A 27,975-nucleotide genomic window follows, 5' to 3' on the forward strand; every position below is an offset into this window, starting at 1 on the left:
TACTTTTTAATGTTTAATCGGAATATCCTGTGTGCACACACCTTTGAATATTAATAACATATGATGATGAGGCTAAGTATTAATTATAGTGATGATTAACAGCTACCTGTTAGCTCTCCGTGCTTTCTCCCATTGTGTGGCCCCGCCCCCTGACGACCCCTCCTTGTTCGTCTGTATCGGAGTGTAGCTAGCAGCAGGCTAGCTCATTTGATTAAATGCAGCCGGGCTAGACAGCCACACATCAACTGCATTACTTACAAGATGCCCCGTGTTTTAACTTTTTAACCATCGCTTTTAAGCCTGAGGATACTGTTATGGTTTCGGAGAATGGAAACGGACGACGTGTCGGTTAGAGAGCAACTTTTCCACAACCGTGTCCGGGAGACCATAGTAAGTAACGCTGTGCTAATGTAACCGTCGGTTAATATGCATATGAGGGGTCGCCTCTGACTACAATCATCTAAATGAGGTCAAGAAAGCCACGTCGTTTAATTAACTGTTTGTTTCGCAGAGCGGTTGCTCAACTCTCCCATTTAAGTTGCCAAAGTCTCATATTTCAGCTATGAGCAACAGTTAACGTTATATGTAAATAATATAACGTAAAAGCCATAACTTGGCATTTAGGTAATTTAATGTTTGAGTGTTCTGGCAGTTGGCTGCGCTCCAGACCAATTATTGCACTGATGCAGCTGGTAGTGCTGTGGCACAAGAACATCAAGGAGCTTACTCTGCAACTGGGGTTCTTCCTTCCTTTGAGTTTCTATCGAACCGGGACCTCTTCTCAAATCTTCAATTATCTGTTTGCCATGGTTTGGATCAACTTACTTCACAGTTTTCAGTTTGACTATACTGTTAATGACGTATTTTACATTTTACTGTGCTGGTTTTTTTCTCTTTTGTGCAACACCAACACCCTGTTGAACTTCAGACTTGCCAGAAAGATCAGTTCTGTTACAGCAATGCATACGGATACTGAGCTTTAACCCTAACATTTTTTTGGTTTCATAAACGGTTCATTTCCTGAGATCGGAGATGTTGCTGATAGTGTTGCATAAGGAACGGTGTCAAACAACATATTTTCTGCTGCATATTAGAATCCGTGGACTGACTCATCAATTTGTCCATAGTACATTGATAACAAAAAGCACTACACTCAAATTGTACAAGTACTGCAAAAGAGGATGAGTCAACATTCAATTGTAAAAACATCCAAAGCCAAATAGTCTGAGCCAATTTAAGGTGTTTTTCAAACTGACTTGGCTCCACAACACTTTTCTCCGTCTTTCTCCATTTTTGTGTTCAAGTTGTAGTGACTAGATCAGTCCGCCCACATTAGGTATCACAGGCAGAGCTGTCATCCTCTAACAATCCCATGTCAAGTAGCAGTCATATTTTCAATTGTGTAGAATTAACTTTACATAAGCAGCAAATAAAGCGCCCCATATGTATTATTATGCCGTTGTTTGGTTATTGTCCCTTTAACCTAAAGACCTAATACAATTAGTCGACACCCCCTTCTTAAGCCACTGGCTAGATTCAAGTGTCCAGCTCACCATCTCTTCTCAGTGCTCCTTGTCAGGCAGATCAGCTGCCTCTATATCTCTGGTTATTAATTGGCTTGAGGCTGAGCTCATCATTGGTCAGCTCATTTTGAAGTGAATAGAAGAGTATGTGGCAGCAGTGTAAATACAGTTGTTTCACATGGCAAAGCATCCAATCGATAAAGGATGAACATAAAAAAGACCAGATAGGCAGACATATACTGTAGATAACATAGCAGTGACAACATAGCATAAGCTGTGTGTTTTTTCAACCTGAGCTTTTTCAATACAGGACATGAAAAACAAAATGGAAAAGTGGGGGAGAGAGGGGGGTGTCTCATTTAAAGTTAAACTAATTTGAGCAGTACACATCAAAAAGTAGAAAATACTTTTTTTATATATATATGAGCTTAAAATTTAGCATCTTATACAGTCATGGAAAGGTTCCTAGACACCCATAAACATGTATCTGTGTATTAAAATATTACTGATCGGTGTATTAAAATATGTTAATTTGTATAATAATAAGTATCTCATTAAACCAAGCATGTTTTGAAAGAAGATATTGATGATTACTGATCTAAACCGACAAGCTGCAAACACTCTTATGTCTGAGCATCCAGAAACTGATCAGGCTGGTCTTTTCATCAAATGCATTTGTAAACCATTTGGATATTAAAATAGTGTGTGTATTAAATTAATTCTTATAATCTGAGACAGAGTTGGCCTATATAATTACTTTGGGGATCCTGCTGCAGAGTAGAGCTGTCAGTCTCCCTCTATAATACCATTCAAATTCCATTTGATATTCCATTTGAATATTTAATGCTCAATTGCAGCCTATTAAATAATATGTACTACACTACTTAGGCTTATGCATTGTCAATGCCACTACAAGCATGTGGTTGTTGTTACACGTTCTGTCCACTAGGGTGACTTCTAACATTAGACTGGCCTTGAAGGGACCTGCACGCAACTTTGTTTACTATAATTTTCCACCACATTATCTAACAAGTGTAGTGAAGTGGCATTGTTGTAAAGACTAACTGTGCTCGGTTAGCACAATGACATCATGTTAGAAAGCACAGCCGAAATTATTTGTCATAAACTAAGTAAGTAACAAACGATGCTAACTGCATTAATAACCAAACCAAACGGTGCTGTCACTACTTAGTGATTTATAAGCAACCTGTTTCTTGCAGATTGTCACGTTACTGAGAATACAGCTATTGGAAGGTAATATATTAAGTCGAAGCTAACTCTGACAGCTGTAGGGCAGCTAACATAAACTTTAGCTTTTTCCATTAACCTCCCAGCTAAGCTAATGTTACTATACCTCAGGACTAGGCCTGTTGCGATAGTCAATAAATCAATTAATCGCACGATAAAAAAAATGAGCTCGATAATTTTTCTGGCCGCGATAATTTCCATTTGCATGCTTGTTTGTTTTCTCTCTCTCTCTCTCTCTCTCTCTCTCTCTCTCTCTCTCTCTCTCTCTCTCTCGCTCTCTCTCGCTCTCTCTCTCTCTCTCTCCCAAAGAGACTGGATGACCACTCTCGGTTCCTTAGCGTAACGAGGCGTGAACCCTCTTGTCAGTCGCATGATCTTTGTGTGGGGGGAGGCGGGACTCCTGGCAGAGAGAGAGAGAGGTGGAGACAGGTTCGGACATACACGCCGCTGTGGACTTGTCAGTCTCGCAAGCGGTTTCAGGAAAGTGGCTGCATGTGTCCGACAATGCACAGAACATTAACCAGTACAAGCCTACAGCTGTCCGTGGATACGGAGTGCGGAAAGTGTGTCAGAGGCTCCCAGACGGTGAACTGAGACTCCGTTACCTGCTTGTCAGTCAACGGTTAATGATTGGTTATTTCATTTCATTGTGCTTTCTTTTGGAAGGCTGGCTGCCAAAAATCGCCTCTTACTATCTAATTAATTAGCCTGAGGTAAACGATAGCTATCAGTAAACAGAAGTGACGTGGTGGCTGGCGTCTGGTATGTGCACCATTTTTTGTGTGTGCGCCAGTGTTTGTGGGTGTTTGTGGGTGTGTGTGGGTGTTTGTGGGTGTGTGTGGGTGTCGGCCCATCCCCACGAAGCTCCGACCTGCAGACAGCAGAGGAGCAGAAGAAAGTAGCTGCACCTTCGCAAAAATGAAGACTGAAAGCTGATATAGATATAATTGATTAATTATATATTATTTAAATTTAGTGTTTAATAAATAATTGTTAAATGTAGTACAGAGTCTGTAGTCTATCGCACAAACAAACACTCGACGAATGCTGCAAACATTTGACAGCCAGTACGAATTGCCTGGGAGAACATACGTGTCACAAACGGCAATTCCACAACTGTACAACAGCGTGAAAGACGACATACTAAAGGAGATCAAAGACATTGTGGATATTTAAAATGTCTTCCAGTTCCAGTGTTAAATATTCTTTGCTCCGTAATGTTGTACTAACATTACTCGGTACGTAATGTTAGCTTAGACCTCACAATGCCTTGTGTTTCTCACTCCTGCTAAGTTATTGTTCATAAGATGTGACATGAGTGACACATGCGGGTAAACCAAGGCGAGAAGAGGGAGATTAGATAACGTTAGCCAACATATTTATAAAAAAAAAAGTCACATTCGAATAGTAATTTCAATTTTTAGTATTGATTTTTTTTTTACTATTCAAATTATATTCGACTTTTGGTATTCATTCCAACAGCCCTACTGCAGAGTCACAAGACATACAGCAAAGGCCAGAAGAGTGCAGGCCTGCAGTGATCTCTGTGCTCAGAATACAGACGGGCTCATTTTCATAATCATAGTACTCTGTGTAATGCTGTAGCACAGACGAATAGTAAAATGTTGTGTTTGACTGGCAGGAAAAAAGGCAGTGTTTATTTGAAGTGTTGACTTTATACAGCTGTTGGTCAGAAGCCTCATAGTACTACCAGTTGATGCCAGATTCCTGTAAGTCAACAATAATTCTTTCCAAATTATGAAAAGATAATATTGACTGTGCCTTATTTGGGTGAAACAATATCAAGTAAACGCGCAGCTCAAAATTTATATATTGGCCAAAGGTGACCCCACAGCTAATTACTGGGAAAATTTCATTCAGGCCAAATGTCTCCTTACTTGAGCTAATGCAACATTGTAAATTAAAGCTGTTATACACCAACCACACGGCCGACCGTCGGCAGAAAAGCCAGTCGGACTGATCAGTCGGGTCCCCGAGGTCCAAAAAAATGGCTCAAAACATTTTGAGGTGACGCCGACTTGAGCGTACGCTCTGCGTGTGTGCAAAACGTAATACGTCTCCATAGCAGCAGGCGCTGCGCTTCTCTGTATTGTTTCCCAGAAAATGAAAACCGGCAGCTGATAGGACGAACGCGTCACGTGGGTCTTTTTTCTCCGGAAATTCACAGCCAGACTGTCATGGCGGCTTGTTCAGAATACGATCTCGTATTGTACTAAAATAGTTCACCGAAACGTGTTTCTGAAAACATTTTAAGCGAGAAATAGGCCATACAGTTGCTGAATCTGTCTTCATTTCAGATCGACAAAGGTCAGTTTAAAAGATTTTCGTCAGATTTTGAGAGGCTCATCCGCTCGCCATTTCCGGGTGAGTCCCGACTGCCCTGTCTCCGACTGAGCATGTCGGGTCGGCCAAAATAAAGGCCGACAGCTCCTCTGACGGACGACGGCACGGGACACACCGAACAGACTCGAGTCACTGACCTCACCAGACTGTCCGACGGACGATAATCGGGTTGGTGTGTCAGCGCCCTTAGATCACAGCATCTGATAAGTGTAAGAGGTGTAGATTCAATAAATTGTCTACGTGAGATGGTGTAAACGTTAGAGCCAGGAGTAAACACCCATAACCCGCACCCTGAGCTTAGAGGGATCGAGAAGGATCAATGATCAACAGGACAAAAGGTCATAAGTAGAGACATGGAGCACCTAGCATCAGCATGCATTAAGATATCAAGTCACCCTGAGATAAGTTGTTTGACTACCATGTTATCTATGAAAGACGTGGTTAAGACTGATTACAGCATGCAGTTGTTCACTTCAAATGTGTTTTTCTTAGGATCACTTTCTGTGGGAGTTCTTAGATATGTCATTGTAATGGGAGCGTTGGATCTAATCTGCTTCTTACTTTGTTTTAGTATTTAAGGAGAGGCTGTATAATGCCTTTGTTGGTGGGAACATTGTCAATGTCACTGTCATTCATTTTCTATTCTCAAGGACACAATTATCTAGATGGAATTTCAGTTGTTGCTTCTCTGAAATGTTTTATCTCTAAGCTATCAAATATTGCATGATCAAAACTCTTACTCTCGTAAACTCTTACATACTGCAGCTGCCTACCTTCTTTTGGATTAGGATGGCTTTGCCCATGCAACATTTTAAGTTATTTCTGGAATAGGTCTTGCCTAATCTATCCTCTTACCTATAAAAAAAAAAGGCCGTCATGCTTTGCCTGAATGTGTTTAGCTGGACATGAGGCTGGGTGCCCCTAAAATAACACTCTGAGGGAGTCTAGAATACAATTTGCAAGGCATGCTGTGCCACTGCCAACCTCCCGTTACTTTAAATTAATACAGGAACTACAAGGTTAGGAAAGATGTTTGAAAACATTTAATTGTTTTTTGCTTGAATCAGCACAGAGATGTTTAGGTTACTCTGTGAATTTTAAAATGCTCTGAGTGAACTCTGAACCCTGGGACTTTGTGTTCAGCACCAAGATGTCCCTCTGGATGCTGAATAACTCTCTCCTCAGTGGCCAGCTATGTGCAGCCAGCTTTCAGCATTGCCAATCAGCCAATGTGTGTCCACATATGTGGACCTATTTTTTTTTTTTTTACCCAAAACCCATCCTTTGTTCCCTGCTTTTCCTTTTGTTGGATTAGGCCCTAACCATAGCAAATTGGACTACATTATTGTACAATTTTGCAGACTGAGCTGATTAGTTGTTATGTACAGTCCATTGTTGTTTGTGTGATGCAGCTAGTATGTGTCTTTTGATCATTCCCACTTACACAGTAAAACACTGTACTGTACTGTATTATCAACAGATTACATGTTATGTAAGTTTAAAATAAGATTGTTTTCTACACAAGTGTATATGTTTACATTCTAAAGTGGGTCAACATCTTGCACTTTCTGGAGCTGTACAGGAGGAGGGGTGTATGCCCGTACCCCAACCCCATTTGTTATTGTTCCATATGTCCTAGTGATTCATATTAAATTACCCTTTTGTTATGAACTTAGAATAATAGAAACACTGATGTAAATGCACCTTGTCTCACCATTAATAGTTTTGATGTGGCCCTTTAACTGTTTTGGGACTTTTTTTTGTTCACAATACATGCATTGGTCTACACTATTGTAATATTACTTTAATGGAAACTGGATGCTTTAAAATATTTAATTTATTGGCTTTGTTTTTCAAAGGAACTCATGCTTATTTTTGCTTCCATTTAAGAAACTGCTTTTACACCAGTGCAAGTATGTTGTCATATTTCTTTCATTCGCCAGAGAGCCTCTCTCTCTTTGTTTGCTGCTGTTGTTAACCTCAGGGACAAACTTCTGCATCCTGCAACTCTTACTAGGCTCCCTCTGAGCTCCCATGAGGAAATGTTTTGTGATCTGGTAACATCATTTCATTCATCTGTCAGTCCAACACTTGGTGCACTTCATCTCCGCTGTTGAATGGATCCTCAGCTGTACTTTGATTAAAAAAAATGCTAACATAGTATTCTAGCATGTTCTAGATTGCATGCTACACTAATAAGCCAATTGATTATTTTGCTTTTGAAGAAGATGTTGATTGTTATAAAGTGTAATTTACACTGAGTGAATGTTTCTCCTTCACAACCAGCATATTCACTTGCTAACATGGCTGACAACGTAGAGCTGCGCCAGACTATCAGAGTGAGTTATAAAGAGTAAACCATTTTTGATTTTGACAAGGCTTAATTTTGTCCAGTAGGGGTAATGGATAGAATAGTAAAGTTGCCCATGAAATAACTTTGTTTTCTGGTGTGAAATGAGCACTGCAGCCTCATGGGGCAGCAAGCGTGGCTATAGACATTTAGTATTTATTATTTAGGTAAAAATGTTAAAGTAAGGGGATTGTTTTACTTAGAGAGGCACTTGTGTGGACAGAAGCTGTCAGACTTAAACACTCATATGGTTAGTTGTAATTTCCGCCTTGTCCAGGAACATTTCCATTCATAGTTAACTTCTTAGGCAGAAAGGAGTGAATGCACCTTCTATCGCTCAGTTTTCAATTGTATACTAATTCTTGAAACACCAGTTGGGCATTGTGCACAGGTGTGTTCTGGCTGTGCTTGTCAATCTGTTTGCTGTGACAAGGTCACTTTCTTTGTTCTGACAGATTCACACAGTTGAGAAATAGTGTGTGTGTGTGTGTGTGTGTGTGTGTGTGTGTGTGTGTGTGTGTGTGTGTGTGTGTGTGTGTGTGTGTGTGTGTGTGTGTGTGTGTGTGTGTGTATGTGTGTGTGTGTGTGTGTGTGTGTGATCACTAGGTGTTTGCCGACTGTCAACTGTGTTGTCTGTCCTCTCATGTTGGTTTGGTGGTCATACAAGCGATTAACTTCAGTCTTGAGGGTAAAATGTTAAGAGCTTTGCCAGACAGCAGATTGCTGAGTGAATATAGGTTTAGCCTAAATTTGTTGGTAGATTTAGTGTAATGTCAGACAATGATCTTTACAAGCAGTATGGGGTCTATCTGTCACTAGTATTACCCTTCTTTCTTTTACTCCCCTTAATCCCTCCTAGTTTGTCACTGTCACCCATTTCACTCTTTGTTGGAATAAAATGGTAATCTTCAGACTCCATCTGTCTCTCTTGACCTTGGCAGAATGGTGAATGAATGGCTGTTTGCATTTGTAGCAATACATTTCCTGTTTTGTTTATTTCCTGCTTTTATTTGCACAAAACAGATTATTCTATGAAGAACAAATCTGTTGCAGCTGTGACTGTATGCTTGCCATCTACTTTCCTCTCCCTATGCCTTTTTGGTATCTGGGCTGCATATCTATCCACCCCCACTTTTAAGACCTATCAGAATATACTAAATCAGAGATGTGTGCCAACCTAAATAAATGCGTTGCTTATCGGTAGTATTGGATAGAACATGACAGTTTGTTTACAAGGCTGCACTTCCTTTATGTGATTAGTTGTGTAAACAAGTACAAGGAATAACACTATCTCCTTTGTTCCTTTCTGTCTCTTCTGCAGATCTGTGTACTCCTGTTTACATGCCTTTACATGGTGTCCTACCTCATACTTACCCATTTCAAGAAGACTGCTGAGTTTGTCACAGGTGAGTTCCTGGATTTTGACAAGTGCACCAGACAAAGTCACTTCCATGAGAAATATTTCCTTCAAAGGCTTATGGAGAATTGCCGGGAGGGGAATTGATGGTGTTGACAGCGTTGACAAGTATACTGATTACATTGGTGTTTTGGAATTTTTTTTTCACAGAGTATGGAGGCCAAACTTTTCAAACAAGCACAGGTGTGGGGGTAGATGAATACATGAGGCAATGGGGTTTCATTTTAGCCTAACTAGAAGATTCATCTTAAAGCTAGATGAAATCTTGGTCAAGAAATAAAATAAATATTGCCTATTTCATAAACCTTACTCATTTTTTTTTACACACATAATGGTTTTAAAGGTCCTATGGCATGCTGCTTTTTGGATGATTTTATATAGGCCTAAGTGGTCCCCTAATACTGTATCTGAAGTCTCTTTCCCAAAATTCAGCCTTGGTGCAGAATTACAGCCACTAGAGCCAGTCCCACAATGAGCTTTACTTAGGATGTGCCATTTCTGTGTTTTTAGCTCTAAGGCCCTGACACACCAACCAGACGGGCCGACCGTCGGCAGAAAAGCCAGTCGGACTGATCAGTCGGGTCCCCGAGGTCCAAAAAATGCCTCAGAACACACTGAGGCGACGCTGACTTGAGCGTGAAACAATATCAAGTAAACGCGCAGCTCAAAATTTATATATTGGCCAAAGGTGACCCCACAGCTAATTACTGGGAAAATTTCATTCAGGCCAAATGTCTCCTTACTTGAGCTAATGCAACATTGTAAATTAAAGCTGTTATACACCAACCAGACGGCCGACCGTCGGCAGAAAAGCCAGTCGGACTGATCAGCCGGGTCCCCGAGGTCCAAAAAAATGCCTCAAAACATTTTGAGGCGACGCCGACTTGAGCGTACGCTCTGCGTGTGTGCAAAACGTAATACGTCTCCATAGCAGCAGGCGGCGCTGCTCTGTATTGTTTCCATTAACAGTCTGATTATTTCCCAGAAAATTTAAAACCGGCAGCTGATTGGACGAATGCGTCGTGGTTCTTTTTTCTCCGGAAATTCACAGCCAGACTGTCATGGCGGCTTGTTCAGAATACGATCTCATATTGTACTAAAATAGTTCACCGAAACGTGTTTCTGAAAACATTTTAAGCGAGAAATAGGCCATGCAGTTGCTGAATCTGTCTTCATTTCAGATTGACAAAGGTCAGTTTAAAAGATTTTCGTCAGATTTTGAGCGGCTCACCCGCTCCCTTTTTCCGGGCGAGTCCCGACTGCCCTGTCTCCGACTGAACATGTCGGGCCGGCCAAAATGAAGGCCGACGGCACGGGACACACCGAACAGACTCGAGTCATGGACCTCGCCAGATGGTCCGACGGCCGATTATCGGGCTGGTGTGTCTTCTCTCTTAAATGCTATTGAGGAGGAGAGAGAGGGGGGGCAAGGTGGAGGGTGGGGGTGTGGCTTTGACCAACTGCCATGCTTCGCTTGTTTTCAAGCCATGATGTCTCTCTCTTTCTCATGGGTGGCCAAATTCTCTGGGCAGGCAAAGCAGAGAAAGGGGAGGTAACCTTCCTCCTTATGACGTCATATAAGGAAGATTCCAGATCGGCCCATCTGAGCTTTCATTTTCTCAAAGGCAGAGCAGGATACCCAGGGCTCGGTTTACACCTATCGCCATTTCTAGCCACTGGGGGACCATAGGCAGGCTAGGGGAATTCATATTAATGTTAAAAAAAACCTCATAAAGTGACATGTTCATGCCATGGGACCTTTAATGTCATCATACTTTTAAGGAATTTAATTAAAAACAATTTTAGTATGCATAGATATGTTTTTTAATTTGAATAATAGCTGTTTTCTGTGTTTGTCTACATGTAAATATAGCTTAAGTTGACACACTGCCAGGATTGCAAATTTCAACCCAAGGCTCTGCACATCCAGAGGTGCAGAAGGCGTGTTTTGTAACATGTAACCTCCTCTTCAGTGGGTCTCCCTGTGGATCAGAAGTGGTGGATGGGCAGTGAAGAATGTTGCTACAAGAAAAACAGAGTTGTGCTTTTGAGTTGTAGCTTAAGGCCCCTCTAATGAGACAAAAAATCTCAAAGGAGATCTTTTTTTCAACAAGCTTATACAACCAACAACATAATGAAACTGGCTTAATCTGTCAATACTCTGTTACTGGCTCTTATTTTTGACAGTTGGAACAATGTAGAAAAATATATATTTTTTTGGTCACCACAGTATTGACAAATAACTTTGGAGCTGTCAAGCATTTGCACGAGTGCAACATACGTCATGTACTTTGATATAAGTATGTTAGCTAAGAAGATGTTTAAAGTTCTGCGGGGTGACTGGGCTTTCAGTCACAAAATAAATCAAATGACTTGCCACTATTAGAAGCAGATGAAGGATGTCCAACTAGCCAGGTCTCTCTTCTCCACTGTGGCTGGGCTGGGTTGAAACCTGGGAGATGGCCAGCTTTTTTTTTTTCGGAGGGCAGGACCTGCTATGTGTTAACCCACTGTTGTAAATGTTGCCTGTGCATCAACAACAAGCAAAACAGTTGTTCCCTGTAGCTAAATGCCCAATTGTGCAATACCTCTCTCCAGAGTTGTTTTTGACTATAAGGAGTCAAGAACTGGTTTTTGCTCCTCAGGCTTTACCTCATTATTAGAAAGCTGTGCTAACATTTGCAGAAGAATACATTACAGTATTGTGTACTGTGGTGCACATTACTTAGCAATGTATAGCAATTCACACAGTATAGTTTTAAAGATCTATAGCATGTTGCATGAACTTAACCTTTTTGGGGTTTTACAGAGTGTTTTAGGCATTTAGTAACATTACAGATATGTCTCTTTTTATTCTCTAAATACTTTGCTCTTTGCAGTTTCCTACTTGTATGTAATTCCGTTTTTACTAGAGTGTTGGTCTCGCTTGAACAGAATGTTCCTAACATGCTCACTCCCCCACCCTGAGGCCAATGAGGCTTGTTTTCTATTACGCCTTTCCCCTATATATCGTGTGTGTGTGTGTGTGTGTGTGTGTGTGTGTGTGCGTGCACTGCCCCAGACAACCTTTACCAACACAGACTTTCTATATCTATTACTATTCAAACACTGGTTGCACTCAGAATAACCTGCGTTTAAGCCTTCCTCAGTTACAGCAAACATGTTGCCTATGTCTGTGGCAGCTTACCCTTGTTAAAACATACATGTAAAAACAATGGTCTGAATCACCTTTTGTAATGGAGTAAATCCGACTTATTTCTCTACTCTCTTTCAGATGATATTGAAGATGCCACCGTCAACAAAATTGCGTAAGTGAAAACCTCTAATGATTAACTGATCTACACTGATCTGTTCTCACTCACTTTGATTAGTGTCCGTGTGAATGATTGAGCAGATACCTTAGTCCGTGTGTAGTGGGCACTTCAGTGTCACTCCGCCCTTTGTCCCTACACGCTGGCAATGAATTCCCTTCGCCGCCCTAGCCTTTCACATGGGCTGTGCTGTTAGACTGAGGCTCAACACAAACACACAGTGACCTCACTGATAGCTTGTCTTTATCCTTCTCCCAGGCTGTGGCTGTGTACGTTCACCCTGTCTGTTGCAGTGTGTGCCGTGCTCCTTCTCCCCATCTCCATTCTGTCCAATGAGGTGCTGCTCACCTTCCCCCAGAGCTACTACATGCAGTGGCTCAATGGATCTCTTATCCACGGTACATCCTATTGTTTTTGTTAGTCGACAACACCAAACAGTTGATAATCATGAAAACCTGTGAAACAGCTGTAGGCATTATTGTCTGAAACTGGATCACTGGTATTAACCTCCAAATCGATACACTACAGGCCTGTGTCCAAACAGATAATTATTATGGACAGAGTGGCTTGACCTAGCTGTGTGCAGTGCATTGCAGTGCATGTTCCTACTGTTTCCCAACTGCTGCGGTTTACCTCAGTTGAGCACTCAAACCCTAATCTAATAATGTATCAACTAAGATGTAAATTAATTAGTTTTGAAGCCCAAAAGTAAACCAGGCCTGTAGTGCCATTTCATGTAAGAAACATTTTGATGATTATCTCAGATTTTCACATTTTTCAATTCCTTTTCAATTCTTGCACATTCTTGTTAATTAGCACATGTGACTGGGTAGCCAGTCTTGTCATGCTACACTGCTTGGTCGGACTATACCTCACAGTGGTTGACAGTGGTACTGCTGAGATGCTTCACTGCCGTTTTATCCATAATGAATGTTTGCACTGAAAACTAACATTGGAACATCTCTCTTTCTCCCTTGTCAGGATTGTGGAACCTAGTTTTCCTTTTCTCCAATTTGTCCCTGGTCTTCCTCATGCCCTTTGCCTACTTCTTCACGGAGTCTGAGGGATTTGCGGGGTCCAGAAAGGTACCAGTTTTGGCATTCCCTCACAAATGGCACCTTGAGACTCCAGAACCATTTAATAAAGAACTTGACTACAAATTGACAGCACATCACAGATTATCTGTTTGGTTTGTGTAGGGGGTTATGGCACGAGTGTATGAAGCAGTTGTGCTGCTGTTGCTGCTGGCTCTGCTTGTGCTGGGCATTGTGTGGGTGGCATCAGCCCTCCTCCACGACAACATAGCCAGGAAGAGCCTCTATGGTGAGTCACATGCATTATACCTAAAGATCTCTTGGTAACCACTGGTTTTACAGTTTTAATGTAGTTTTTCATACTCTCCTTCTCTGAATTTCAGACCTATGGGAGTATTACCTTCCCTACCTGTATTCGGGCATCTCGCTGTTTGGAGTGTTGCTGCTTTTGTGTACGTATATCTCAATTACAGTTTCTTGAGCAGCTAAAATACAATAGCATGTGGCACTTGTGTATTACCATCTGTGTGTTTCCCTCCTCAGTGTGCACTCCCTTTGGGTTGTCTCGAATGTTCAGTGTAACTGGCAGCCTATTGGTCAAACCGCGGGTGAGTCACAGAGCTAGAGACTAAACTTCCCACTTTGCATAGAGTAGTATTTACATTAACAGTTGTCTTGTGGCTGTGAACTGTAGTTTCCAAATTGATTGATGTCTCTTATCTCCCTCAGCTGTTGGAAGACGTCGAAGATATTCTGAGCTGCACCACATTTGAGGAAGACTCGCTCTCCAGGAAACTGAACTGTAAGTGTGTCACTATGAACCCACTCCCGGCATTTTCTGATGATTCAATTGAAAGCTGACTGACTGACTTTTTGTCTCTGTCATGTGTTGTCGTCTGATTGAAGGTGGCAGTACAGCATCATGCTGGGTCAAGCTGAACATGGAGGGGATGAAAAAAGAGTACCAAACAGTCCTGAGCAAGCGCATTGCCCTTGGTGAGATTGACTGAACCGGCTGCTCTCTGCTGGGCTTCTCTCACAGTGATTACATTGTATAGTAATTTATTGCTGAACACTCATTTACTGTTGTTCCTTTTCTCTTTTATTCTTCTTGCTTTCCTCACAGAAATGCGTAGGAAAGCGTCCCCATGGCAGCGAAATTTGGGCTATCCACTGGCCATGCTTGTGCTCCTCGCACTGACGGTACACGCTCATTTATTAATATATTCTACAGGCTGTTTTAACTCATTTATAAACACAGATAGTTGTTTTAATTGTAGTATAATGACTGTTCATGTCTCTTCAGGTGATGTGTGTACTGATGGTCTGTTTCAATGTGTTGGAGTTGCTCCTAGATGAGACTGCTATGCCCAGAGGAATGGAGGTGAGGATTTAGCCAAAAAGAACTCGTGAACATTTCATGCTTGGTGTGCTCAAAGCCAGTCATCTGTGTACACTGATGATTGTTATTTTTGTTGTTTTAGGACCCTCATCTGGGGATGGCCTCCTTCTCCATGTTTGGCTCACTGGGCGCTGCAGTTCAAGTAGTCCTCATCCTGTATCCTTTTATCCCATTCACCTGTGACTTAACTTCACGTCATGTCCATTTTGGCTCTGACTCAGCCACTTACAGACTCCCTTTGATATTTGACCAGTGTGTTATGTTGACTTGTGCTGTTACATCCATACATTAAAAACAAATCATTGATAATTTACTTTCTGGATATTATTTACTATCTCTGTGATAAGTCTTCTTTCCAGTGTTGTCCTTAAAATTAATTTCAGCTATCTGATGGTATCCTCAGTGGTGGGCTTCTATAGTTCTCCTCTCTTCACTGGCCTCCTGCCTCGTGCACAGGACACCAACCTCACACAGGTATCTGACAGCTAACCTTTGCATGGATCCTATCTCACAGTAAGATATAACCAGGAACTAGTGATGTTCTGTGTTGACATCTACATTTGTTTTTTTGTTGTTTTTTTTCAGATAATTGCTAACTGTGTTTCATTGCTTATCCTGAGCTCAGCACTGCCAGTCTTTTCACGCACAATTGGTAAGGGCATTTACCAAGTAGGACAATTATTTATCAAAGACTACAGCCAGGTCCCATTTCCATACTACATACTAAATATTAGCAGATTTTGAGTATGTGGTTTGTTCACAGTGAAACATTAAGTAAACTAAAAATGCAGAATGCATACCAAAAATTGCTTTATCTTTGAGAGTGTTGTTGTACACTATTGTCCCACAATGCAATAAACAAATGAAAGTAGTAAGCTACTTACAGCTGCAAACCATTAAAATAAATTGAGACAGTTCAAAGAAGATCATGGAAAACTCCAAAACAAGTATTAAATCTGTGGAATAACAGTCTGTTCTTTCTGTTTGAAATTAAGGAATATACGTTGAAGTGGTAAATGGCACGTAATGTATACATTTATTATGTAGTATGGAATTGGGACATAGCATCGAGAGTATGTAATGACAAGAGTTGCTGAATCAACATTTTACTTGTAGTTTTAGTAATGCCCACAAGAGGGCATATGTAAGCCATGAATACTGTAGCTGCAGGTGAGGCCTAACTTGAGCAGTTCATTCACAAGTAAAACATTGTTTTTTTGCTTTGGTTCCATTGTGTTAGGGATCACCCGCTTCGATCTACTGGGAGACTTTGGTCGGTATAACTGGCTTGGGAACTTCTACATTGTATTCCTGTACAACATGCTGTTTGCTGGTCTCACCTCTGCCTCCCTGATCAAGACGGTCACCTGGGCAGTACAGAGAGAGCTTATCCGTGCCTTTGGTCAGTCTACTTTAATTTTTTTTATTTAACGAAGCAAAGTGAAAGTACTTTGTATGCATATATTTTTAAGTCTTTGGAATTGTGTTGGGAAATTCATTGCACTCGGGTAGCCGTGTCATAAGTTTCCACAACTTTGGGCCCCTTATTTCCCTATGGGCTGGTCTCTCTTCCTCAGATAGAAAGAATACAATTCTTTCAGGAAAGTGTAAAGGGACAAGAGGAGAGTCAGGTTCACTTGGGGACCTTCAGGCACACCGCCCTAGACCCCTCGCAGCACACACACCCTCTACCCCTCCACCCAACACAAACAAGCACTCTGAGCATTGACACGCCAAGCGCACACACACACACACACACAGTCCCCTTTCTCACAGTACAGATAGCATCTCTGCACCATGGCGGCTCTCCTGCACTTTTCCATTGCCTCCCAATTCACTTTTGTTCTGTGATTAATAGACTTTCATTTCACCTAAATCACTATTTTCCTTAGCTTTGCAAGTTTAGTGTTCCACCTTGTGATTGTGCATAATGTTATGGTCCTTTTTGTTTTTTCTTTTTTTGCAGGTCTCCACAGACTGCCTTTAACTGTGTCACGCTCCACCGTCCCCTTCAGACTCCTCCTGGCCAGTGGACTGTCTAAAATCCAGTGACTTTTCCTCCTCATCACTGCCTTTCCTAACCTTTAAAAACTGAGCCACTTCAAATGTGCACCTTGGATTAAAGGCATTTGCAATTCAGCCCCTTTGCCCATTGGTACACGGGTCAGGTTGCCCCGTGGGAAAAGACTCGAGAAGGTGACGGGTCTGTCTGCACCGTGCCTCATGAAAAGAGGATCGAGTGAATAGCGTGACACATGTGAAAGTCAGCAGAGTTATTTTGAAATATTATATTGTAACTGTGATGTAATTTCCTCTTTCTGCTCCAGGTTGATCAAGTGCTCTCTCTTTCTCTGTGGCTTACCCACGCTTTCCCCTCTTTGGTTGTACCACTATTTTAAGATTGGGAATCTTACTTCCATGTGTTGGTGGTCCAGTCTGCACCAGTGTTATGTTAGTTGGTGAGAGGAAGTTGTTATTGGGAGCAAATACGACACAGAGTACCTTGTCTATCTATGGATCTACAGGTTACACAGGGAATATGCGAGTGAGGTAATTATCTCAGTGTTGGAGTTTACGGAGTCTGAAAATAACTCATTCCTTTACAAAACTACACTAAAAAGAAAACTTTATACTTTGTTCAATGCCAGACTTTTGAATGACATGTGACACTCACTAGGAGAAACTTCTGCCTTTGACCAATCAAACTGTGAATTATTAAGAATTTATGTGGGGAAGTGCAATATTTTATAAGTACAGGCACACTATTTAACTTTACCAAAAGTAATTTCTACACCTTCTGAATGCATAAGCTTAGAATAGTTTTGGAATATTTTCAAAAAAGCGAATGTGACCATCAATCTATGCAATCATTACTGGTGTCACTTTTTATATTTTGTTTATTAGCTGTATCTCATCATCTTTAATGTGTTGGTGACCCTGTGTCACTGTTTGCCTTTGCTGCTGTATCAGCAGGTTTATTAGCTGTTGGTTTGACCAGCAGGGGACAGTGTCTCTCAAACCCAACACCAGCCTCTGTGTTGTGTGAGTCTCTCTCTGGTTAGTTATTACATGTATTATATAAGTGGATTAGGTATTATATGTATGGAGGATGCTGAGGTTTACTTATTTCACTAATCCTGGGAATTTTATTTTGTTTTTTGGGAACACAGTTTAGAATGTACCTATTTTATCAATATTTATGGGCATTTTGACACCTATACTTTGTACATACTATGTTGATTCTTAGAGTTGGTAAAAAAAAAAATTTGTGATATAGTTGAGACAAAAAATTCTTTAGCGTTCTCAAAGATTAAAAAAAATTATTTACCTTTTGAAATGCTCTGATGTCTCAGATTTTCGGAATGGAATTTTTAACAGTTTTATGAGCAGAAAGTAATAAAAATGTCTTATGTTTTTAACTTCTTTGTGCCCTTTTGGATGCACATCAAGGTGACTTACTGTAAATTCTTTGATGCCGTTACGTGTTTGTTACATTTTATGAACTATGACTACATTGTGACTGATGTGATGTGGCCTGTGGTGGGTGGGTGTGACTGGTGAGGGCGTCTGTCCTCTACGTCCCGCCACCCTTTTGTTGCACTTTAATCAGCAGCAGAAGAAAGCCATATTTTGACCTGTCTGTCAGCGGTGTCCAGCCGCAATGCCGACACAGCCGGAGCCCACGCTTTCCCCAATCTGATGCAACTGCCAGATAAAAACCCTGCAAATCAGGAGGAGGAACGACGTCCACTCACATTCACTCCTTCACGTCCCCACCACCCACCTCCTTTCTTCCATCCCTTTTCCTTGCCTATTGTTCATTTCCTTATCTAATTTTTCTGAAGTCAGGTCAAGAAAACCCTGTCTCTGATTAATTTCTCTCTCTTGATTTTTGTTTGAATTTCTTGTTTTGTTTTGTTGGATGTTTTAATTAAGCTTATTTGGTTTAGGTTTTGTTTTGCACTGTGTTTCCTTTGCGAAAAGGAAATGAACTCAAATGTCGCCGTAACATTACTTGCGCATCTGGAGACTGGTTACCCTCTGAGGAAATGACACATAAGCCAAATATAAGGTGTGTGTGTGTGTGTGTGTGTGTGTGTGTGTGTGTGTGTGTGTGTGTGTGTGTGTGTGTGTGTGTGTGTGTGTGTGTGTGTGTGTGTGTGTGTGTGTGTGAGAGAGTGAGTGAGAGGTTGTTTTTTTTTATGTGATTGTTTGAACAAACCCATACCAATGCTGTCACAGGTGAGGTCAAGAGTCAGTCATTCAGAGGGCCAAAAGCAATTCAAGAAATGCAGTCATTATTCAAATCACTACATTCCTTGGGGGATGACTTGGAAGCACATTTAGGTCTTGCTGAATGATGTTAAGTGAATATAAACCCTCCCTGTATATAAATATAACGTGAATATAATGTATAGAAGAAATTTGTATATACTGTATAGGTTCTATCCCCCACTCCCTCAACTGATACTCCTTGAATCTTAAAAAAAAAAAAAGCCACAGCTGTGGCTACTGAAAGTCTGTCTAGACGCCACGCTTTTACACTTTGAGAAAATAGTTTACCGTTTTCTTGGCTTATTAGAGAACAACTATAGAAAACTGGATTTGATTATTTTTCTCTATTAAGGTACAATGTACACACACACACAGAGCATGTAGCCACCGTACATATCCCTTAACCTTGGATTTATTCAGGGAAACACTTTAGCACCTCTCCCTGCAGCAAAATATGATCAATAGCAGTGCAATCAAAGTGTCCCAGCAGTCCTATTGGGCAACACACTCTATTGGACTGGCTGTCAGGCATATCAGGGACAAGGCGTGAGATGGGCAGCTTGTAATGTGATGAGATAGGCTATCTTTATTGTCAAAACATAAGAATGAAGGGGGGAAAAAGACACAGATTAGGTTTCCTGACAGTCAGCCGTTTGAAGTTTGAGCCAAAGTGCATTAGGGGCTGTTATTCCCTCGTATGTGCGCTCGCAAATACAGAACCACTCACAGGAAAAGGCGAGACTTGCCCGCTAATCAACTGATAATGGGTCACACTGTCCGTTTGCCATAGCTGCCCACCGTCCTGCGTGCACACTCACGGCACACTTGCTTCACACAGTTGGTCGCCGCAGGCCTTTGTTTCATTGGGTAACTGAGTAAATGGCGTGACATGGATTTTTTAAAGGGAGAAACCTGTAGTATCACAATATTTAATTCAATAAAAAACTCTCTAAGCATACAGTAGACAATGTAAACTAAATGTAAATGATCTTTTTTGGGGTCAGATTCACAAAACAAGGTATAGCATCATACCTGACCTTTGACCTGCTTGTCTGGGGCCAGGAAGTTCCACCCTTCTCAGTCTATTGTCCACTTCATTGCAGCATTGCCTCAACCTCAGCTTGCTGTTGCTCTTTTTCAAAGGCTAAATCGAGGCTGAGCAAAGCAACTTAAACCTGGACTTGGTGTACACCGTTCACATCACTGTGTGTGGGATACGCCTGAAGTCATTACATGACACATGCAGTGATAGGTGTGTTCTTAAAAGTGAAGTATGGCAAGTAACTTCCAACACAAAGTTACATTACATAAGCCAAGAATCAACCGGTGTGTGCAGCCACCTCAGAATGCACCACCCTGTCTCTTCCTGCACTGATAACATGGTGAGAGACAGTGGAATGGGCGGTGTAGTGGTGGGCAGAGAGAAAGGATGTGTGTGTGTGTGTGTGTGTGTGTGTGTGTGTGTGTGTGTGTGTGTGTGTTTGGGAGAGGGGAGGGAGGTGGTTAGGTGTCAGTTCCTTGACTTTCCTTTTCCCCCTCAACCATTCTAATGGCCTCCATCTGAGGAAGTGAATCTTGCAGAGTGTCTATTCAGCTCTAAGTGGCAAGACAAACACTTGAGATGTCAAAGCCAGCATTGTTTCCAAACCTACATTCTATTTTAAAATGAGTGGATCCCTAAAAAGGAGCTTTGCAATCCTATTTCTATCCTCTGCTACATTTGTAGATGTCCCTTATTTGCCTAAATGAGTGCTCCTGTCAGCCACTGACAACTCCACAGAAGAAGAAAACAATTGGCTTGCAGGTATCTGCTTGACCACGAGCCCAGGTGCAAGCCAAGAGTCCATTTGGAAAGAACAAAGCAGGGTAGGCTAACTCAGGCAGGAAAGATCTCATTTTCTGTGCTGTGGTTTTGCAGGAAACCCAACCATTCACCCGGCAATGTACTCCCATCCTGAAATGGGGGAGTGAAATGCTAAGAGAAGGAGGCAGGCGGAGGCAGGAGGATGGGGGCACCAAAATAAAAGCTAATAAGAATAACTTTATTTCCATCTCCAACCCGCACATGTTTGCTTCCTTCCTTTCCCTTTCATGTCAGATGGAAATCTCTTCTATTGTACAGCTTTGAAGAGAAAGATCGGTGTGGGTAATTGTAGATATGAAAGTGTTTTTTTTTTTTTTTTTTTGTTGTTGATTAAGTCATTCCCTGCATTTGTCATGAAGGCTGATAACTCTCATCTGTGTTGCTTGGGCCAGACTTGAGCCTTCTTCCATGTTTATTATAAGGACAGGAAGATGCAGCTTTGCCTTGCCACCCCTCCCTAAAACATCCTGGGGTCTTCTGGAACCTTCCCTCACAAGGATGCCTTTCCATGGTCACTGTGGAGCTCAGTGACCTATGCCTCATCACTACGCAAAAGCAATTTTAAGTTGTTAGTTTTAGATCAGGCAGAGTATGGGAAATTCACAGGTGCATTGATAAGAATTTCTCTGTTCATTGGATGAAAGAGTGTCTTAGTAGTGATTTTATCTTGAAGCATCTTTAGCATGCAATCACAGCAAACCAAGACACACTGACACAAAACTATGAATATTGTATAAACATCCAGAAAGTTCACAGCAGCTCTGTTGTGAGTGGGCTAAAGATTTTTTGAAACAAAGACACTGTGAAGAAACTGACCGTGATGCATTGTCTCCTCAAGTGTTCCAGGAAGCTGCAGATAGGATGGTGACACACTTTGACCTTTTAATCCGCCATTAATTTAAGCTTCCGTATGTGATTACAGATGTCAGACCCCTGAGACACAACGATTCCTTTCTCTTCTGCTCCCTCTTTGGAATTATCTGACACGTTTTTATGACTCTCCCAGCTATTGTTCTGAGATGGATAAAAATAATATGTTGATGTGGTCAGCGGGTGTTTCCAGTGGAGGGGTCTTGGGTGCACAGGGTTCAGGGGGGTCAGGCAGGCTCCCCAAACACAGGAAGGCAGCACTGTAACTCTCAGTCAGGGGTGTCAAGGCTGGACACTTTGTGTTCCCTCATAGACCCTCACCTTCAACTGTGTCTATTAATAACATCAGCACAGGGTCATCACAGTTTACTCATCCACTCTTGATGGGTGGGATGAGCTGACAGAAACAAGGGGCATGTTGGTTCAAAGTTATTGAACTGACATGCTTTTATTTTTTTAACTGTAAATACACTGCTCTGAATTATAATGTGATTTAGAGAATGTATTGTGTGTATAATTAATTTAACTTTGCAGTTTGATGTGAAAAAAGTTTCCAAAAATATCTTTAACAAACTTTAAATATGTAATGGGGTGGGTGGGTAGGGGGGTCATTGTGTTAACAAAAGAGGCTAATCATATGTCCTTTGTAAGGTTGAATTGGAGGCGTGTGCTGTCGCAGTGGGAGCGCGCAGAGGAAGGGAGGGCAATCTTGTCCGGACGCTAATAAGACCCAATGGCTGGTGCAAGGTGGCCAGGAGCTCTGAAACGCGACAGAAGACGGTGGACGGAGGAGAGAAGAAGAAAAAAAAATCTCAGGAGAGACATTTCTGGATGGACAGAGAGGATGAGAGCGCCACGGGAGCGTCCATAGGAATTGCAGGGAGCCGTGGGGCTTTTGGTGTGCGTCAGTTTGTGTGTCTCGTCAAAGGAACTGCATGGAGAGAGGGAGAGAGAGAGAGAGAGAGAGAGAGAGAGAGAGAGAGAGAGAGAGAGAGAGAGACAAGCGGTAAGTGACTAGAAACACACGAAAAACACCTGCGTCGAGACAGGTACCTGCGAGGGACGTGTGAAGATGACCTTCAGCTCACAAGAGGCTTAGAAGCAGGTGATAGTTGGCGATAGCGATATTTGAACAGAAACCATAAAGATCTAGTGTTTCTTTTTATTTTTAATAACTGCCAAAGTTCAGAAACTTTAGATTTCAGCCAATCAGATCATTTATTTGGCTATAACTTTTGGTCAGAATAATCATCAGAACAGTACAAAACTGACTTGGTATTATGAGTGTATTTATTAAATCAAGAGTGAATACAGTAAAAAGAGGTTCATACATGTCCCAACAATTGTTTTTGTCATATCATCCTCAGCTTTAACACCACATGATTTGGAATGGACCACGATTTGACCCTCATTCACATGCTATCACACACCTGGAACTGGGGTATCACTATAGGCACTGTGAGCCACTGACTCCCGGGAGCCCCAACCCTCCTCAATGAAGCAGTCCTGGTGGGCCCGCCTGGCACAGCTCGGCCTGCTTGCTGTGTGGACCTGCATATGGCTGGTCCAGGGATGTGGACCGGGCCCTGGGCACGGCATCCGCTCCAGGCCCAGGAAACTCACAGCCATGCACTACAAGCAGTTTTTCCCCAACTTCTCAGAAAACAACCTCGGTGCCAGCGGGAGAGCAGAGGGCAAGATCACACGCAACTCTGAGCAGTTCAATGAACTTGTGTGCAACTACAACTCAGACATTGTCTTCAAGGATGAGGAGAACACCAACGCAGACCGCTTCATGACCAAGGTGAGACTGCTGTGTTGTGGTTAATCCAGTTCAATCATCTTAGATTTTTAAGGATGTTGCTGAGTGGGATGATACACTGGATCACTTGTTTCCACTAACCCCAGTGATACCTGGTGACAGTGACAGTACATACACACAAAGAGAAAGGCAGCAGTTTATAGTTCATACCTTGCCACCCAGGCACCAAATAATTAATTGTTTGCCATACCTGCCCTTGCCAGGCTCCTTACACACAATCAAATGTTCAACACAGAGTGTGTAAGTTTTAACCAAACTTCCACTCCCTTTCCTTGAGATAAGAAGATCAGGATGTAATTCAACACTACCCCTTAAGAGAGGCCTTCCCCTTCAGGAACACTTCCTTTTAATCTTTAACCAGAGTCTTTGTTATTGGAAATCAAACTATTTCTATGACAGGTTCTCAGTGGCACTTACATTCCTTAATGTTTACTGGGGATAGGTATCCAAATTCAAATCCCATGCCTCGAAAAGACAATTGTGGCCTAGAGAATTTAAGATCAGTGCAGCTTTTTGACCAAACAATTTGAACACCACAGGGTTTCTTGACACTCGGATGTCGCCCTGCTCTGGATGCTGCGGCTTTCTGTGATTGTTTAGGATATGAATCTGTGTTCCTTCCCCTCCCTGAGTGATTCTAGTGATGAAAATCTGCACTCGTATATGTGTGCCTTGCTGATGCCCAGTTTGAGTTTGTGTGTGTGTGTGTGTGTATGTGTGTGCATGTGCCCCTCTTTTGCCCTGATGTGAAAGATGCTCTTTGTGCGTCATTTGGAGACTTGGAGGGGTCGCCTATACAAAATTCCCGCCTGCTGAAGTAATGGCACCGTTGGAAAAGCAACTATTGTAGTTCTGACAATGAGACGCCTCTCTTCAATGGCATTGCGAGAAAAATGTGCCCAGTTTGCTTTTTGTCCCTCTCGCTTTCTCACTCTTGCTGTCACATTCCCAAGTCCATGCCCATACATTCTTCCCCTCTGCCCTCTCTCTTTACACCCAACCTCAGCCCTCCGCTACACTGCTTTCTTCTCACCCAACTTTTTCTCCCTCCATCTCTCTCGCTCACACCCTCGTCACTTTCTGCCCTCGTCTCTTTCTGTCACAATCTTTATTTTTTTATTTAGTTGCAATATATGTTTTATTTAATCATTTATAAGCCAAAAGACCGGCAACATCACAAGTCACAAGAGAATTTGCACCCAGGAGATGATAATGAGTGTATCACCTCGGTTGCTGACATCGTCATTTTTCAAGCCTGCTATTTTTTGACAATGCTGACACAGTCCGTAACATTTGCCACGGGGGTGTTAAGAGTCACTGTGCACATTTCTGATCAAATGTCTTGGGTGAAACCGAGAAAACTCATGCCTGGAACAATCTGGGAAAGGCAGAGAATGGCCTTGATTATTCTGTCACCCTGTCGAAAAGGCCAAGGAATGTGCCAAACTGGCTACAGTAGCTTTGCTCTTGTACTCTGATTGTTAGACCAAGTTTGAGATGGCCTTTAGCAGAGCAGAGGAGGAATTATATGATGATGCCAGCAGACAACAAACAATCATAACCTGGGAGTCAGAGACGGTGTTGAAATACTAAAATCAGTCTGTGCACTGAGGTGTACAGTAGGCTTACATACTGTACATACTTCTTGTACACTTAGGCTGTGCCATCCCCCCGGTTAATAAATTATTACAAGTTGAGTGGTGTTCAGACGTGCCTCTCACTGTTCATGGCACATGATGCAAACAGAGTGCTAAAAATATAATCACTGTCTTTAAAATAAACTGAGAATCCTTGTATGTATTCTTTTATGTACTCTTATATCCAAAGATCCAATAAAAAAACTTGCAGTATAAAACACAAAACAACAATCCAACACTCCTTCCCCAACATATACAATGCATTTTAAAAAGGCAAAATGATAAGAGGGATTACAAAAAAAAAAAAAAAGAAACATACATTAATATTGATACAATCCACACATTATATTCTATGCATAAAGGGTGCTTTTAGTCACTCCAATTCGTTATTGATAATGATTATGAGTTAATCTTTTAGAATCCATTGTTGATTCTATCTTGCTTTCAATAACTTTGAGCAAACAAAATCATATATATTTTATTATTTAGGAACTAAGTATATTATACTGTATATATACATATTTGCTATTGAAGTGAATGTCAACCTGAATGTTTTGTACATTATGTTATGCTATTAGAAAAAAGAAATGGATGAAATATTGATGAAAGTTATTTTTTATACTCTTGGCGTGATGAATCTGGATTTTAACCCTCACATTTGGTTCAAAAGAACTGTGGCTAAGATATGTACTGGGTGGGAAATCTTACAGGTACACAAACTAGAGAGTCAAACACCCCCTCTCAGTAATCATCTCAAATATAGACAATCACTTTTGTTTTGCACTCTTTGCACATTAATACTGTACATTTGATCTTTTATATATTACAACTGTAAATTTCTTTTTAATTTGCAAATTTGTTTGTTGTACATTTGTTCTTCTATATATATATATATATATATATAATAATAATAATTTCCCCCTGGGATTATTAAAGTATTTCTGATTCTGATTCTGATTCTGAAACTATGTAATGGAGACACTAAATTACCTCAAACATATCCTTGGCATATCTGTACAGCAATTTCTTGTTACTAATCGACCAAGATATGTGCAGATACCAATATATTTGTGATAAAACGGTTCCAAACTTAACACCTCCCTTCTGTCTCATTCTGTTCCTAGCGCTGTAAGGACTGTTTGAACAGGTTGGCTATCGCAGTGATGAACCAGTGGCCAGGGGTACACTTACGTGTGACAGAGGCCTGGGATGAGGACGGCCACCACCCTCCCGGCTCTCTGCACTATGAAGGTCGGGCCGTGGATATAACCACTGACGATAGAGAAACAGAGAAATATGGTCTTCTAGCCCAGCTGGCTGTGGAGGCTGGCTTTGACTGGGTCCACTACGAGTCCAAATATCACATCCACTGCTCAGTAAAAGCTGGTAAGTTTAAGGAGGGAGCTAATGCAGTTTACCGTGTCAAATACAGCACTTCACTGGATGGTGTACCTAAACGTTTAAGACAAAAAAGGACCACAGTCTGTGTTTAGTCATCTTGGCTTTTTCTGCCGATCTTCCTGCAGATCACTCTGTTGCAGTGGAAAAAGGTGGCTGTTTCCCAGGCTGGGCCCGGGTGACTGTTGCTGGAGGGGTGCAGAAGAGCCTTTCGTCTCTTGTTCCCGGGGACAGAGTCATGGCCCTGTCTGGGACAGGCCAAGTTGTGTTGAGCCGAGTCCTCTTGTTTCTGCACCAGGACCAAGAAAGCTGGTCTGCCTTTCTGTCTCTGGAGACAGAAGATGGCCAGAGATTGGCCCTTACCCCACATCACTTGGTCTTTTTAGCCCCACATTGCAGACTCGACAGCAGTGAGTATCAGGCTCAGTTTGCTAGCAGAGCCAAAACAGGAGACTGTGTTCTCATCCATACAGCAGAGGGTCAAGTACGTCCATCGCGAATCATCTCAGTTTCAGTAGAGGAGAGTGTGGGAGTGTATGCGCCCTTGACAGAAGCTGGAACTGTGTTTGTTGATGGAGTGCTGGCATCCAGCTATGCTCTGGTGGAGGACCACAGACTTGCACACTGGGCATTTGGACCTGTACGACACCTCTCCTCATTCAAACAGCTACTTTGGGGGGACTGGGAGACAACAAAAGAACAGCAGAACACAGACAGTGAAACAGCTTGCACTAAGAGTCCATTTCATTGTAGCACTTTGGCCGCAAAAGACAAAGCAGGTTTATATGTGAGTAATGGCACTCTGAACAAACAAGACAATCTAAGTGAACCTCTTAGGATGGAAATGAAAAAGAAGCAGACATCAGCTGTGCACTGGTATGCTCGATTACTGTACAGTTTTGGATGTATCTTTTTAGACTCCAACTCATTTCATCCTTGAAAGCCTAAAACTTTAGAGTCCGTACGTTTCGCCTTGTTCGATGTTACAACATTGATACATTTACACTAACACTTCCTGTTCATTTCTTCAAAAAAATTAAATTACTGGAATGGCTTGCCTTCTTTTTTCACCATTGTTTGCATCATAATCTATCATAATGATATACATGCTAATACTTATGATATTTTGAAAGAGATTGAGTTTGATGAAAGAAATTATCTGAGCAGGTTAATGTAAAAAATGGTCATGCCAAAATGACTGTATCATAGTCTATTTGTACATCATGTTATTTCTTTCAATTATTTCAGTTATGTGTATAAAAAATACATTATTCTAATGGGATAGGAATGAATTTTCCCCACAACAATAGAATCTTTATTTTTGTACTTTCTGAATCATAATATATAAGTGTTTCATTTTATTATAATAATTCCACTACATGTATTGTATGTCCTCACATGTTGTCGTAAAACAAATTAAATTTTGATTCTAGTAAGCAACACTCTGCTTTTTCTTCAGC

At 41.6% G+C, this 27,975-nt stretch overlaps 2 protein-coding genes across 5 annotated transcripts; both read left to right on the forward strand.

Annotated features, from left to right (window-relative positions):
- Window positions 1-123: 123 nt before the first annotated feature.
- On the forward strand, window positions 124-16,887 carry lmbr1l (limb development membrane protein 1-like). Its single transcript, XM_031283584.2, has 17 exons — window positions 124-390; window positions 8,807-8,891; window positions 12,177-12,210; window positions 12,472-12,611; window positions 13,195-13,298; window positions 13,413-13,536; window positions 13,631-13,699; window positions 13,791-13,855; window positions 13,977-14,049; window positions 14,154-14,243; window positions 14,374-14,450; window positions 14,554-14,631; window positions 14,732-14,805; window positions 15,033-15,123; window positions 15,235-15,301; window positions 15,890-16,051; window positions 16,616-16,887. The coding sequence occupies exons 1-17, from the start codon at window positions 328-330 to the stop codon at window positions 16,699-16,701; spliced, it is 1,482 nt and encodes a 493-aa protein (XP_031139444.1). The 5' UTR covers window positions 124-327; the 3' UTR covers window positions 16,702-16,887.
- Window positions 16,888-22,364: 5,477 nt separating this feature from the next.
- Window positions 22,365-27,973, forward strand: dhh (desert hedgehog signaling molecule). Of its 4 annotated transcripts, none has more exons than XM_031283597.2 (4): window positions 22,365-22,933; window positions 23,026-23,462; window positions 26,242-26,503; window positions 26,644-27,973. In XM_031283597.2, the coding sequence occupies exons 2-4, from the start codon at window positions 23,154-23,156 to the stop codon at window positions 27,453-27,455; spliced, it is 1,383 nt and encodes a 460-aa protein (XP_031139457.1). In that variant the 5' UTR covers window positions 22,365-22,933; window positions 23,026-23,153; the 3' UTR covers window positions 27,456-27,973. The 4 variants fall into 4 exon arrangements, with proteins under 4 accessions (XP_031139457.1, XP_031139467.1, XP_031139454.1 ...); XM_031283607.2 differs by having other exon boundaries at window positions 22,365-22,763; XM_031283594.2 differs by having other exon boundaries at window positions 22,365-22,664.
- Window positions 27,974-27,975: the final 2 nt, after the last annotated feature.

The sequence above is a fragment of the Sander lucioperca genome, chromosome 12, assembly GCF_008315115.2.
Source record: "Sander lucioperca isolate FBNREF2018 chromosome 12, SLUC_FBN_1.2, whole genome shotgun sequence".
NCBI classification, from domain to species: domain Eukaryota; kingdom Metazoa; phylum Chordata; class Actinopteri; order Perciformes; family Percidae; genus Sander; species Sander lucioperca.

Excerpts from the sequence above, each read along its gene's own strand:
- lmbr1l (XM_031283584.2), top strand. The coding sequence starts at position 328 with ATGGAAACGGACGACGTGTCGGTTAGAGAGCAACTTTTCCACAACCGT. Across the intron at positions 15,302-15,889 it reads AGTCTTTTCACGCACAATTG|GGATCACCCGCTTCGATCTA; the intron begins GTAAGGGCATTT and ends CCATTGTGTTAG. Across the intron at positions 16,052-16,615 it reads AGAGCTTATCCGTGCCTTTG|GTCTCCACAGACTGCCTTTA; the intron begins GTCAGTCTACTT and ends CTTTTTTTGCAG.
- dhh (XM_031283597.2), top strand. The coding sequence starts at position 23,154 with ATGAAGCAGTCCTGGTGGGCCCGCCTGGCACAGCTCGGCCTGCTTGCT. Across the intron at positions 23,463-26,241 it reads CAGACCGCTTCATGACCAAG|CGCTGTAAGGACTGTTTGAA; the intron begins GTGAGACTGCTG and ends TTCTGTTCCTAG. Across the intron at positions 26,504-26,643 it reads CCACTGCTCAGTAAAAGCTG|ATCACTCTGTTGCAGTGGAA; the intron begins GTAAGTTTAAGG and ends ATCTTCCTGCAG.